This window comes from Grampus griseus, assembly GCF_964374135.1.
Source record: "Grampus griseus genome assembly, chromosome: 8".
NCBI classification, from domain to species: Eukaryota; Metazoa; Chordata; class Mammalia; order Artiodactyla; family Delphinidae; genus Grampus; species Grampus griseus.
In genome coordinates, this window is record NC_139002.1 from 39,221,282 (window position 1) to 39,237,287 (window position 16,006).

At 40.3% G+C, this 16,006-nt stretch overlaps 1 protein-coding gene across 12 annotated transcripts in view; it reads right to left on the reverse strand.

The window, feature by feature from the left end:
- AMOTL1 (angiomotin like 1) overlaps positions 1–16,006 on the reverse strand; it is a 173,354-nt gene that overhangs the window by 139,232 nt on the left and 18,116 nt on the right. For 7 of the 12 annotated variants that reach the window (XM_082661025.1, XM_082661022.1, XM_082661021.1 and 4 more), the window contains one exon: positions 2,856–3,069. In XM_082661025.1, the coding sequence (XP_082517151.1) occupies positions 2,856–2,970 (115 nt within the window). In that variant the 5' untranslated portion in view covers positions 2,971–3,069. The remainder of the gene's footprint in view (positions 1–2,855; positions 3,070–16,006) is intronic. The other 5 variants (XM_082661016.1, XM_082661027.1, XM_082661028.1 and 2 more) reach the window with 1 other exon arrangement.

Sequence of the window (16,006 nt, forward strand, 5' to 3'; positions counted from 1 at the left end):
GTATACCCACTACTCTATTTACAAGAGATAACCAACAAGGTCCTAACGTATAGCACAGGGAGCTCTGCTTAATATTCTGTAATAACCTAAATGGGAAAAGAATTTCAGAAAGAAGGGATATATGTTCATGTATAACTGAATCACTTTGCTGTACCCCTGAAACTAACACAACACTGTAAATCAACTATAGTCCAATATAAAATAAAAAAATTTTTAAAAAAGGCTATCTTTCAAAAATAAAGGTGAAAAATGTTACCATACATACTTAGGTAGAATTCAGAGTTTTACCATTATTTTTTTAAAAACAAAAAATAAAAATTAAATAGACATTTTAACAAAAAATATATTTTAAAAACTAGGGGGAAAAGGGCATAGCATCATGTCTGGTGTAACGTATCTACCTAATAAATGATTGCAAATATGCTTTTGTAATTCGTCCAATTCTGACTTAGGTCCGGCACAGCAGAGCTCTCACTTTGTTTCTAGTGCGAGTTTTCTCATCTCATTTCAACATTTCACCATGTTTCCATTTTGCCACCCTGCCTAGTCCTCTTAGGACCTACATCCTTTCCCTGAACCGCAGCCTAGGCCTCTGAGAACCACCCTAATCCAGCTGCTCACAAGGACTTTCACATTTTAGCCACATTGATTCACTGTGACAGCGCTTCACCCACATATGGCAATACAACCATACTCTGTCTTGGACACCTCCATCATCACATACTGAGTGTCTGAACTGGGGCCAGATATCATGGTATCTGTTGCCCATCCGCCCCAGAAGCTCATCACTTACCCAAGAGTAGTGCTTCCCTATTAGGTAGATCCAGACACAGGTCTGGTTCCCCTTCCTATGAGCCAGCCATACCTCCAAAGATTGTAGATACATGATGTGGTGAACTCAAGGAGGTGTGTGATAATGCTTGGAGCTGGTCACAGTAGAATTTCTAGCCCCACCCCTTTGTCACAGTGATCCCTAGGGCTTCTTTCTGCTCTAAAATTGTATGATGGATGACTCTATTGCCTAGGTTACAAAAGCACCAGCAGACAAACCACACCTACTTAATTCTCTCCTCTCTCATCCAGCTTTGGTTAACAAGCTCTGGGGGGAGAGGGGTAACTGAATGAAATGCTCTAGGTATGCTGAAGGTAAGGTGAAGTGATGTAGTGGTGCCAGAAGAAGTTATGCAACCAGTTGGGTTGCCACAGTCAAAAAAGATTCTCAAGGAAAGCAGAAATATGTAGAGGATATGTTCCTAGCCATCATTGCTTCATCCATCCATTCATTCATCAAGCCAGCCGGCCGGCCACCAAATATGCATCAAGTATTTGCCAGACTACTTGTGAAAGGGATGCAAAGGTGAATAAAACAAGATGTCTGCCCCAAGAAGCTCACACATTGTCTAGGATAATGACAATACAGTGTGGCAACTCTGTGACACAGGAATCTGCAAGTTCCGTGGCAGCACTGAGGATGGACCACTCATTCAGATCAGGGTGGGGGTGGGTAGGTGGCAGCAGCAGGAAGAGATCCCAGAATAGATGACTTAAGCTGGAACTTCAAAGATGAGCAGGAGCTGGCCAAGTAGAAGGCACATAGTAATGACAGCCTCCACAGAGGCGCACAGGTGTGTGAGAGCATGATGCATTCAAGGATCCAGGGGGAGGTCGATATAGTGATGAGAAAGGGGTTTGCTTTTAGTGAGGGGCAGCAGGAGATGAGTCTAGAGAGGCAGGCAGGGGTCAGATCAGGAAAGGAAGGCTGCATGTTGAGCTGAGGAAGTTCAACTTTATTCCATGGGCTGGGCTGTGAGGAGACACTGGCTTAAGGACCTCTAAAAGTGACTAGGGTGGCAATGCGACAGGGCACAGGAGTGAACAGCTATTGGTTTTTGTCTGGGCCGCATCCAAGTGTCCTCTCTTAGAGTATCAAGCTTCCCTTCGGGGAATCTCCCATTGTGTGCAGTTTTCTTGGTTGGAAGATGTACCCTGATGCAGTGCAGAAGTTCGGTAAATGTTTATTGCTGTATAAGTTACCCCATTTTAGAGATGGGACACAGTAGAGAGTGTAGTCTGGTGATCTCCGTGTCTATCTTACTCTTTTTTTTGTATTCCCAGTGCTTGACACATAGTAGGTGCTCAATAGTTATTGAGTGAATGAATAAACAACAACAAATGGGAGGCATACCCTCTCTAAAAGCATCATGTGAATGCGTTAACTTTAGTGGCCTTTGCTCTCCCATCCATACAATGACTCCTACTGCCCAAGTGGATCTCCATTAGATCTGGGGGATGGGGGATGGGGCAGACTCTTAGACCTGAAAGAGGACCACTGCTCTGTGTCAGGGTTGTGACTCTTACACTTGGATGCCCCACGCCAGGACAGTAAACAACATCCCCATCAATTAATGCTGAGTTGCATTAATCAGATGCTAGGACACAGAACCAGAAGGAAGGTGAACTGACCTAGACTGTTTATACCAGTTGCATTATCTTCAACTTTAATCTTTGCAGGGCTGTGGAGAGGAGAGAAGAGGGGAGGAGGGGGGAGATGGGCAAGAAAATAGTGCCTGACACATGTTAGGGGTTCAAAGATATGTGACTAACTTCCCACCTAGCTAGGGTAAGGTCTCAGTCAATGACAGCTTACATTACTCAGTGCTGCTTATCACGACCCTACAAGTAGGCATTCTTACTCTCATGTTAGAGCTGAGGAAACGATCGATTTTCTTAAGGCCACATAGCTTATAAGAAGTAAATTCCACATCTGAACCCAGGTCTGTCTGACACCAAAGTCCATGCCCTCTCCCCTCCACCCGACTGCTTCTGTGAAAAGGCAAACAGCACTGGGCACGTACAGAGCACAGCTGGGTTGACACAATGGGTGCAGGAGTTGAAGAGGACCACGTGTATCAGGGACAGCAAAAGCAGCCATACCCCCTCTGGTGTTGGCAAAATGATGAATTCCAGCATGAGACAGCCAGGTTCCTTCCTCCAAAGGCCATGTTTCACTGAGGTCCATGCTTGCAGCAAGTCTCTTGTATGTGCAGCTCTCTGATCAAAGGGAATCTCCTGAAATAAATAATGAGCATGAAAAAATGGAGATAAATGACTACTGATGCTCTCCTGGAAAGGGGACACTTTCTTGAAGGAAAGTGGTTAGTTTCTAGTTTATTATGTTTCTTTAGCATGCAAAGACTGTTGTCAATATTCGGGCATTCCAAGACATGGAAACAACCGAAATGTCCATTGATGGGTGAACGGATAAAGAAGATGTGGTACACGTATATACAATGGAAGACTACTCAGCCATAAAAAAAGAATGAAATAATGCCATTTATAGCAACATGGATGCAATTAGAGATTATCATACTAAGTGAAGTAAGTCAGAAAGAGAAAGACAAATACCATATGATATCACACATATGTGGAATCTAAAAAATGACACAAATGAACATATCTACAAAGCAGAAACAGACTCACAGACATAGAGAACAGAGCTGTGGTTGCCCGGGGTGTGGGGATGGACTGGGAATTTGGGGTTAGTCGATGCAAACTATTACATATAGAATATAAAATAGATAAACAACAAGGTCCTACAGTATAGCACAGGGAACTATATTCAATCTCCTGGGATAAACCATAATAGAAAAGAGTATTTTAAAATGTATACATATGTGTAACTGAGTCACTTTGCTGTATAGCAGAAATTAACACAACATTGTAAATCAACTATACTTCAATAAAAAATGAAAGATTCAGGCATGGTCTGAGTGTGAGATCTTCCGACAAGGCTGGCTATTCAGGTCTACACACCATGACCCCCCTCTTCATTCAGTTAACAAATGTTTATGGAGCAACTATTGCAGGCCAGGCTTTGAGCAAGGAACTTACTGTGTATAGTTCTGCATGCTTTATAGAATCCTAGAATTTCAGGGTAGGGTATCAATTTCATAAAAAAATAAATAGCTATATATTTCTATATAGGCCTAAAAAACAGACTGGAAAAATTGAACTAAAATTTTGAGGTAGTTCCCATTGTATTGGAAATATGAATTATTTTTATTTTCTTTACAACTTTCTGCATTTTCCATAATAAATATGCATTACTTTTATAATCTGAAAAAAGTATATAATACATTTTAAGGAAAATCCCAGGGCTGAGAAGGACCATGAAGACCAATTTTCCACTTCCTCTTGAAAACCATGATAGAAAGTCCATGTCAGCAGGGTTCTCGTTTTTCCATAAAAAGGACGCCTCACTGGCTGCCTCCAAGAAGTCCAGCCTGGGAATCTCTACCTGTAAACTGTATCTGGGAAGATTACAACTCATGGCCAAACTTCTGCCTACATTACAAAGAGACTTCATAACCCTTCATAATGCATAAGAGGTCCTCCAAAGGACGTGGCTGAATAACTGAACATGATTGATTGACCTAATCTGTGAATGCAGCCAGAGGGACATCCAGCAGGGGAGAAATCCTATCAGCCTAATTATGATGGGCATCCAGTTATCAATGGTTGTAATCAGAGCAGCTGGCTTGATTTTGTCTCAAGAATGCTGTTCGCTCTGCATGTTCCTGCACTGCCCGTCCAACTGTAGACAAGGCAGTGTACTGCACTTTATTGGGTCCCGGCTCACTAGGGATTTGTGTTCAAGGCAAGCACCCAAAACTTTTAGAGGGGAATTCTGGACCAGAATGGGTATAAGCACAATGCCATAGGGAAAACACTGGACTTAACAATAAATCCAGATTTCAGCCCTGACTCTTGCACTAACTGGGTGACTTAGGGCAAACACATTTATGCTCTCAGGGCTTAATTTCCTCAACTTCAAATGAAGGAATTAAGACTAGATGATGTCAAAGATCTGTACAGTCTTCTAGGACTTACAGTCTATAATAATATGTTTCTACATACAAAGATGACCTATCAAACCACATTAGTAGGCCAAGAAAGCTGTGTTATTTGTCCATTAGCAAATTGAGACATCAGCCTCAGCATGGGAGAGGTGGCTGATTGAGGCTAGAGGTAGTCTGCAATTGGAATAAGACATGTTCTCTGTGCAGAACTAAAAACATGTCTGGAATAGAAATCCAAACCTGGGCCATGATCTTACTGCTATCATCATTTAATCAAATGAACTAAATAGTCAACATCTTATATCTTTACCAATTATGAAATAATAACAATAATACTACATCCTTAAAAAGCAACATTTATTTACCATACACTGGTCACTCAAACCATTTTATTAATCCTTGCAGTACCCTTGAGAAGTGAGTTGGAGATTCTAGTAACTTTGTTTGACAAAAATAGAGCTTTACTGCTACAGTAATCAAGACAATATGGTACTGGCACAAAAACAGAAATATAGATCAATGGAACAGGATAGAAAGCCCAGAGATAAACCCATGTACCTATGGTCACCTGATCTATGACAAAGGAGGCAAGGATATACAATGGAGGAAAAGACAGTCTCTTCAATAAGTGGTGCTGGAAAAACTGGACAGCTACATGTAAAAGAATGAAATTAGAACACTCCCTAACACTATACACAGAAATAAACTCAAAATGGATTAGAGACCTAAATGTAAGACTGGACACTATAAAACTCTTAGAGGAAAACATAGGAAGAACACTCTTTGACATAAATCACAGCAAGATCTTTTTTGATCCACCTCCTAGAGTAATGGAAATAAAAACAAAAATAAACAAATGGGACCTAATGAAACTTCAAAGCTTTTGCAAACAAAGGAAACCATAAACAAGATGAAAAGCCAACCCTCAGAATGGGAGAAATTATTTGCAAATGAATCAATGGACAAAAGATTAATCTCCAAAATATATAAACAGTTCATGCAGCTCAATATTAAAAAAACAAACAACCCAATCCAAAAATGGACAGAAGACCTAAATAGACATTTCTCCAAAGAAGACATTCAGATGGCCAAGAGACACATGAAAAGCTGCTCCACATCACTAATTATTAGAGAAATGCAAATCAAAACTACAATGAGCTATCACCTCACCCCAGTCAGAATGGCCATCATCAGAAAATCTATAAACAACAAATGCTGGAGAGGGTGTGGAGAAAAGGGAACCCTCTTGCACTGCTGGTGGGAATGTAATTCAGCCACTACGGAGAACAGTATGGAGGTTCCTTAAAAAACTAAAAATAGAACTACCATATGACCCAGAAATCCCACTACTGGGCATATACCCAGAGAAAACCATAGTTCAAAACCACACATGCACCCCAGTGTTCATTGCAGCACTATTTACAATAGCCAGGTCATGGAAGCAACCTAAATGCCCATTGACAGACGAATGGATAAAGAAGATGTGGTACATATATACAATGGAGTATTACTCAGCCATAAGAAGCAACAAAATTGGGTCTTTTGTAGAGACGTGGATGGACCTAGAGACTGTCATACAAGAGTGAAGTAAGAAAGAGAAAAACAAATCGTATATTAACGCATATATGTGGAATCTAGAAAAATGGTACAGATGAACCAGTTTGCAAGGCAGAAATAGAGACACAGATGTAGAGAACAAGTGTATGAACACCAAGAGGGGAAAGGGGGTGGGGTGGGATGAACTGGGAGATTGAGGTTGACATAAATATGCTAATGTGTATAAAATAGATAACTAATAAAAATCTGCTGTATAAAAAATAAGTAAATTAAATTAATTTTTTTAAAAAATAGAGCTTTACTTAATCATTGGAGAAGAGAGTGGTTTTCAAAGTAGATTCTCCATCCCACTTGGCCCAGTGGTCTTGACACTCACTGGCCCCCAGGAAACAGATTCACAACGTGATATCTTCTAGATGTGTGAGGTTAGGCCCTCACACCCATACATTTTATTTTATTAAGCTGAACTACATAGGTTCATGTTGAGTGTTTTATTGACTTCTACTCAAAAACCCTGCTGGTTTCTCTGATGCTTGAATTTCACACCTCGGCTTGGGAAAGTCAAGCACAAAATGTGAAATGAATTGCATCAAACACAAGTATTTCAAGGAAGACTGATCAATCACATCTGTTACTGAAACTCTAACACCATCACATCAGTCACAAGAAGCCCCAGAGTGGCTCATGAAACTCTGGAGGCTAGAAAATATTTTCCAGACTTCTGGCCATATAAAACAACTTATTCAGAGTTTTCTATAAAATTTTAACCTCTATCCAAGTCAAAATTCTATCAAAGACTAAGTCCATGAAAAAGAAAATAAAAGGCAAAAAGAAAATTATGCAGCCATAGGAATAAGAAGTGAGGAAATAGTTTTGTCTAAAATAGCACATGGCAGCTCAAACAATAATATATACAATAAGGTGGGGTTGATGGAATGAGTGGGAAAGTCTACTGAAAACTTAATAGTTGTAACTCTGACTTTGAGAAGCATTTTTTCAAAGAGATATTTATAGTCCATGTTTATTGATGTATTATTCACGATAGCCAAGATATGGAAACAACCTAAGTGTCTTGTCACTGGATGAATAGATAAAGATGTGGAATATATATATACAATGGAATATTATTCAGCCATGAGAAAGAAAGATATCCTGCCATTTACAACAACATGGATGAACCTGGAGGGCATTATGCTAAGTGAAATAAGCCAGACAGGAAAAGACAAATACTGCATGGTATCATGTACATGTGAAATCTAAAAAGAAAAGAAAAGTGGAGCTAATAGAAATAGAGAGTAGAAAAGTGGTTGCCAAGGGAAAGGTTAGTATAAGGGTAGAAACATTCAACTCTAAGATGAACAAGGTCTGAAGATCTAATGTATAACACAGTGACCAGAGTTGATATCACTGTGCTGTATAATAGAAACTTTTTAAAAGAGTGTAATTTAAATGTTCTCACCAAAAGAAAAAAAAGATAAATATGTGAGATGATGGATGTATTAACTAGATGGGAGAATCATTTCACAATGTATATGTATATCAAATCATCATGATGTACACTTTAAATATCTGACAATGTTATTTGTCAATTACACCTCAATAAAACTGAAAAAAAAATAAATAGCAAAAAAAAAAAAGTGGAGTGGGGAGAGAGAGAAAGAGAAGAACTAAGCCACCTGCAGAGTGGGACACTGGGATCTATGGAATACTGGCATAATATGAACACATAATTGATATTTAACAAGTACTGGTTGATTGAATGAATGAATAAATGATAATGGCCAGTGTGGGTAAGGACCCTAGTCAGCTATTACATCCCATTAAGCTCCCAAAGGAGACCTGTCTACCCTAAGAGAGAGTATGAGGCCAGATGGACCTTTGGACTTAAGGAGTTTAGCCTTTGGTCTCCCTGACCACCAGAACTCTTTTGGGATCCACCTCTAGAGCTGCCTAAGCCAGAAACTGTTTATCTTTTTTTTTCTTTTTTCTGGGCATGCCACGCAGTTTGTGGGATCTTAGTTCCCCAACCAGGGATTGAATTCGGGCCCTAGCAGTGAAATCACTGAGTTCCAGCCACTGGACTGCCAGGGAATTCCCTGGTCATCCTTGATTAACTGATTACATCTCACATCAAATCAATCACCAAGCTTTGTCCAGTTTAACTTTCAAATGTCTCAAGGATGCAACTCCCCTCTGCTTTCATTGTCTCATCCTTAGCTCAGCCACCATCCCTTCACACTGAGACACGGCAATGACTTCAGTGGGTCCTGGTCTTTCTTACTTCCAACCCTTTCTCCACACTTTGTTGTAATATTTTTAAAACACAAATTTGATCATGTCACTCCTTGATCAAAATAGTCCAATGGTTCATTATTCCCAGGAGAAAGTCTGGACCACTTAACATGGCATAGAAGGCCCAACTATTGCAAAGTATTTGCAGTCCCTGAATTAGCTCCCCTCTTGGTCTTTTGGATATTCAGCCATTCCCGGAGCTGGAGCAGGAGTGTTCTTCCTGCCTCACCTTGCAAAATACAACTTATCCTTCATATCTCAGATCTGGTTACGTGTCCCCCTAGACTGTCCTGTTCTTGCTTCATTACAGCATGTATCACCCTGCACTGTAATTATCTGTTAATATGTCTGTAGAGTATAGTTCGTAGTATACGTATGCAAGAGCAGAGATTCTATTTATTCGTATCCCTAGCATTGGTATAGGGGCTTCGCAAGGTAAGCAAGCACCCAATATGTGTTTGTCGAATGAATGAATATAGTACTGAATGGTGTTGTTTGGCACAAGCATCCCTCAGTTTAACATGTCACTTTGGAAAGTATTCTCTTTGCAACCTCACCCCCCTCCTCTGCTCCTTTGGCAATTTCTCCACCTAAAACCCGTACCCTATCTGCCTCTGTTTCCTGGCCTTATTCTGACCTTCTCATCCGGTCTAACTGGCTGAGATTATCCTATTTATGCTCCCACTTCAGTGTGCATACTGGCTCCTCTGCCCAGCATGCCCCTGAAGCCCCTGCCCATCATATACCTGCCTCCCTCCCCAAGACTGGGATGCAACTACACTTCTGGTTATCCACAGGAGATACCTGCCCACCTAATGCAGCCAAGTCATACCTAGACCTCTAAACAATAACCTCCATGGTCATTTCTGGAGTGGGAGTGGGGGGGCTTAATCTGGAAATATAATTCAGAAAAACCCTATCCATACTTTGATTCTGCCTTAACTGCCATAATACAGCTCCATTAGTAGAGAAGAGATGAATTAACTAGAAGTGCCATGCTTAGGGAATCGGATGGCATATTCCATCATCCAGGCACTCAAGCAGCCATGGGTTCTAAAGAATAGGAACACCCTCATAGCAAGCAGGTCCACTTGCTGATATCTTATAGTATAAATCAAGATATGCATGAAAGTATGTATAGATATAAATATATTAAATGAATTCATTCATTCATTTGATAAATATTTACTTGGTGTCTCCTATGTACAAGTCACTGTGCTAAGTGCTTGGGATAGAAAAGGATAAATACAGCCCTTCCTTCAAAGAGTTTTCAACCTTGTAGGGGAGACAAATATATGGACATATTATTACAGAACAATGTACTAAATGCAAGCTTAGAGGCATGCACAAAGTAAACCAAAGATCTGTAAATAATAGAATCTGGAAATTAGATTGGATCTTAGGACCTTTAGTCTAACCCTTGCCTTATACATGACTCTCCAGTATATGTCTATGCAGTCTGTACTTCAATATCCAGTGAGAAGGACCTCACTTTCTCCCCAGGCAGCCCACTGTATTTGTGAACTCTTCAGTCAAGCAATTCATTTTAAAATTTTCGACAAAATATTGATATTCACCAACAGCCCTCAGTGCTGCTGAGCCATTCTAGAGGCTCCTGCCCCTTGTTCTGTTCTTCAAAGGCTGCTTGAAGGTGAGATACTCTTCCAGGAATATCAAGATTTTACCCCAGTTTTAATACTCTCCAAGCAGATCTGGACCTTATTCTTCAGTGAGTCAGGAATCAGAAGGAACGTTCCATCTTGGTTATGAGTAGGGGGTATAAATCTATCTGGTCACAGAAACAAACCAAATGACTAAATTGAAGCACAAGAAGGAAGAGGTCACAAGATGGGATCCTCCTTCTCAACTAGGAATTTCTAGCTAAGGTCTCTATTATCTAGGATCTAGGTGTCTTAGTCAAGATGGGGTGCTATGACAAAGTACCACAGACTGTGTGGCTTATAAACAACAGAAATGTATTTCTCACAGTTCTTGAGGCTGGAAGTCTGGGATTAAGGTACCAGCATGGTCAGGTTCTGGAGGGACTCTCTTCCATTTCAGACTACTGACTTATTGTATCCTCACATGGCAGAAGGAGAGCTAGAGAGCTCTCTGTGGGGGTCCCTCTTAAAAGGGCGCTAATCCCATGCATGAGAGCTCCACTCTTATGATCTAAGTTCTTGCCAAAGGCTCCACTTCCTAAGACAATCACATTGGGGGTTAGGACTTCAACATACGGATTTTAAGGGAACACAAACTTTCAGTCCTTTGCACTAAGTCTAGCCTGGTATCAGCTACCAGAAAAAAGCAATCATCGGAAACCTTGTGGACCACAGTATGATAGAGAGCACTCTCCTCTTGGGCTGCCCCAAGGTTTAGCTCTGATGAGTTTCAACTTCTAAACTTAGAAGGATATTTTCCTTTCAGCTCCAAATAAACCACATATATTAGAGTATACATCTGGGCTCTTAATATTTCAAATGATAAAATTCAACGGCACTTAAAATACAAGACTTTTAAGCTTGTATGGAAGAAAAGAGAGAGTAGAACACTGTAAATATCCACTGTGAAAGATTACATCTCTTTATGTGGATAAAAAGACATGAAATGCTAGAGGCACAGAGTCCCTCTGTCTGAAATGGCTGTTCAGAGAGTTGACATGATTCCCCGGGGCTTTGTAGTTGTTTCCACATATTCTTATCAACTTTGTAGAATTGGAAAGTTTGAGTAACTTAAAAACCAGTCTTTCAGATTGGCTTATCCAACTGGGCAGAGTATTTGTGAAGTTCCTGTGGAATTTATTGATGTTAATATTTTAAGTACTCCAATAAATAATCTATGCTACTACTCTCTAAGGAGCTGTGGCAACAAGCATATTTTTAGGAAACTTAATGAAGTTATAAGATGATGAGATCCTTTGCAGAACTCTCAGTGACTCAGGCTTTTCATCTCTAAAGTCAGTCCATTGAGACCAAGTTCAGAAGTTCCCTCCACCATGAAACTTTCCCAAGCAGAGTTATTTCCTTCTCCCTTTGCACTTCTCAGAACTTTTTATAGTCCATTAAGACCACACTTTTCCACTGGATGATAATCTCTTTACAAGACGATTGTCGTCCTCTTTAGAAGGTAGTCTTCTTAGGACAAAATCATATCTTATCCACCCTTTCGTGCCCACTGTTAGCACAATGGCTGGCCAGACTTGGGCTCAGGCAATGCTTGCTAAATGAATGAAACTGACACACCTACAGCTGAGAAACTCAAATGAGTCTGTGCCTGCAAACTCTTCACATAACTCATGTTAAATCAACAAGCATAACACATGATTTGCCACCATATGCTGCCATCCAGGCAGCATAATGCCCAAGGACACCCTGATGAGCAAAGAAAAAGAATAAATATTTTGAGAAAACTGGGTTCTTGCCTGGCTTGTGATTGCTACTCAAATTGTAACCCCAGATGAATCACTTCATCTTGTTGGAGCTCAGTTTTTCCAGTGTATGAAATAGGGCTCATAAAGTCCATTATTCCATCTTTATCAGAGTTTCATGAGAATTGTATGTCAGCTGCAGAATCGTCAAAACAATATACAAATGCACAGCAAATTTGCTTATAGATATCACTTGATATGCAGCATTGAATTCCAACTTGGAGTTGCCCAACTTGGGAGGTGACAGAGCATCCAGGAGGCAGTGTTAAATGTAATGGGTAAGAGCAAGGACTTTGGGAACAGATCTAGATTTAAATCACAGGTCCACCATTTCCTAGCAAGAACTGTAAGCAAGGGATATAATGTCATTGAACCTAATTTTTCCCATCTGTCATAGGGGATCATACTTTGTGAAGTTGCTGTCAGGGTTAAATAAGAAATATCTATAATATACCTCGTATAGATCCTGGCCAGTAATAAAACTCAATAAATGGCAATAGTAGTTGTTTTCATTAAAATCATTATTAACTCTTTAAGTAGATACACTTCTGGAAGTGACTTAGTCCCATCCACAAACTTCATTCCATGGGGAACCAGGATAAACTGTGACAAAGCATTAGGAAGCAGTCATTTGTCCCCAAAGGAAGGCTGCTGGAAAAGGACAGCCTTCCCGGAAAAGGACATTTGTAAAAAGTGGGCAAGAATACAAATGCGAAACATTTGCTGTGTGCCGGTCCTGGAAAGGAAGGGGGAAAATGAGGCAGGAAAGACTAACAGAGGCCAAGAGGCACAGCAAAGTTCTGTAAGGACTTGCTGATGCAGAGTCGTGAACAATGCTGCCTAAGTATGGGATGTTGGAAAACCACAGGAGAGGATTAGGTGGTTCTGTTTGAGAAAAGGAATCAGGCTGCAGTCTACGGGGCAAAGAGAGAGAGAGCCAGAGCAAGATGAACTGCCACAGCTCTGATTATGAACCAAGAATAATATACTGATGTGGGCCCCACAGCAAAGAACTGTCGTTCATACACAGATCTTTACAGCCAGACCTGTGCAGGGGGAGATAGCTGAGTCACCATCTAACCCAGCTGTCCATGAGAAAGATAATGTGAGTCACATGTATCATTTTAAAGTTTCTAATAGCCACATTTTTAAAAAAGTAATACAGGTGAAATTAATTTTAATAATATATTTTCTTTAACCCACTATATCCAAAATAGTATTTCAACATGTATTCAGTACAAAAAATTACTAATGAGAATGTCAGATTTCTTTTATTCCTACCCAGCCTTCAAAACCCGGTCAATTACAGCACAGTCAATTTGTACCAGCCACACCTCAAGTGCCCAAAAGCCACATGTGGCCCAGAGCTAATCACAAGGGAACATGAATTCCATTCTCCTAGACCTCCTAGGCTGCTGTTAAGACTTTTAAAAAACCCAGATTCATAGAGCAAGAAAAGACCTTTGGAGATGTACAGCATGCAAGGGCCATCTATTCATTCCTGACAGTTTTTCTTTAACATCTTTGCTTGAATTTAAACAGTTTCACACCCCATTGAAAACCTCCTCCAATTCAGCACTCACCGATGACCAACTTAGTGCTTGGCCTGGGCAGGTTAATCGTGGTGGATGTTCCGTCCACTTTCCCATTCTAAGGGGAACTGCCTTACCCACACCTTCTCCCTGCAATCCCAAGGCAGTTTTATGTACCCACTTGTTCTCCCCAGGCCCTCTCTGGCCTGGGTGACCAGGGATGAATAGGCGTATGACTCATGAACTGTTAGCTCCATCTCTGTAGTCACCTGGTGTGGAAAAACTTGTCCAACCAGAGACAGACCACTGTGGACTAGTTGGGCCAATCAGCTCCTCTATCAGTATTATACAAGCAGAATCAGGCAGTCGATAGGGAGAAGTATCAGAAGAAGACACACACACAAGAAGCAGAAAGCATTACAATAATGTGGGGTTTCCAGTCAATTCTCAGGTTTCTTCAGGCTCCTCTTTGATCTGTTTTCCAGATCAGGCTTCCAAAGGCATTTCATTTTCACAAAGCAGTTCTCCAGATGAAAGAATTTTGAAAGCCTCCTATGGGAGGGTCTCCAAGTAACCTTGATTCTCTGTTGGAACCTTCTAGTATCAAACACAATCTGGGCTACTGAGGCACAGCTGTTTTGCTATTTCTGGTTTTCTATGAGATTTCTGTATCTTTTATGGTCATGATTAGTTTATATGAATCCCTTATGTATGGAGGAAGACTGAATGAATCTATACCTTTCAACAAAAAGGCCTACTACAGAGATGGATGCTTTCACACACATTCAAGCAAAGCTCTTTCCATCACCTCCCTCTGGACTTGTTTGCACTCCATCTCATGCCGACATTTAGCCTGATAGAGATGTGATGGATTACTTTGGGTTGCATTCCCAAATAATTATATTCTGAAAAGACCTCATTGCGGTGGCCTTCTGGGGACCCTTTAAAACCTCACATCACGGTTCTCAACCGTGACTGCACATCATAACTACCTGGGGTACTTTCAAAATACCCTGATGCCCACGGCCTCTCCCAGACCTGTGAAATCAGAATCTCTGGGGGCAGGTCCCTGGGCATCCGTATTTCTTAAAAGCTTCCCAAGTAATTCTAATGTGTAGTCACAATTGAGAAACACTAATATACATGATATGCCCTTGTACAGGCTTGGATTTCTGACAGAGAAAATCATGTACTGTTTTTAATTATAAAAGAAATACGTATTTGTTTTTTAAAGAATACATAAAAAGTGGAGAATTGTCCAAAGTGGAAAAAAGTAAGTCTCACTCATCAATAGAATCCCCAACAGTCTCACTCCCTGGAAGTAACTATTTTAGATTCATGCGTGCCCTTCCAAAAATTGTCTATGCCTATGCAAATATATATGTACATATATGCACATGTATTTATACATACAAATATATGTATATATAGAGAGAGACACACACATGAATAGTATACAAACACACACACACATACTTTTTTTTGCTGTGACCAGCTTTTTTTTCACACTAATATATTTTGGTTATTAGCCTAGAAATTTTTGATTTGAAAAATAATGGCAGGGTTTGAGAGGATATTTACTTTCTCAGATAACACAACAAATTATAAAGCTAAAGTAATTCAAAGAGGGTAATCTTATTCCTGGAATAAACTGTTTTGACTAGAATAAAAAGTTTAAAAAATAATCAATGAAATTGATTTGGTATATGAAAAAAATTGACATTTCAAGTCAGTGGGGAAAAGATGGATTACTCAATAAACTGTATTGCGATAATTGGCTACTTTTTAAAAAGTGGACTCTTTCCAAGTGGTGGTCAATTATCCCAGTGCTACTAGATTGAAATACCACATTGCTATCTTTATTGGATCTATTTCTGGACTCTTCATGCTTTTCCATGATCTCTCTAGTGTTGCACCAGTATTTTAATTATTGTAAATGTCATGACAGGCTTTAATATCTAGTATGGCTAGAATCCCTTCCTGACATTACTTTTCCCCCCAGAAATTGCCTGGCTAGGGACACATCACCCACTCCACATCCACCAAGCAGCCCAGGAGGCTCTTGCAGTAATAAAGCAAGAGCCCAAATAATCCCAGAGGAACAAGGAAGCCCATATTAGTATTGCAAGAGCGCTGAAAACAAATTGTCATTGCAACTACAGCTCACAAAAGTTGGCCAGAACCTGTACTTTAAGTCTAAATAGGGGAGGAGCTTCAAGATGGCAGAAGAGCAAGAAGTGGAGATCACCTTGCTCCCCACAAACACATGTGAAATACATCTACACGTGGAACAACTCCTACAGAACCCCTACTGAACGCTGGCAGAAGACCTCAGACCT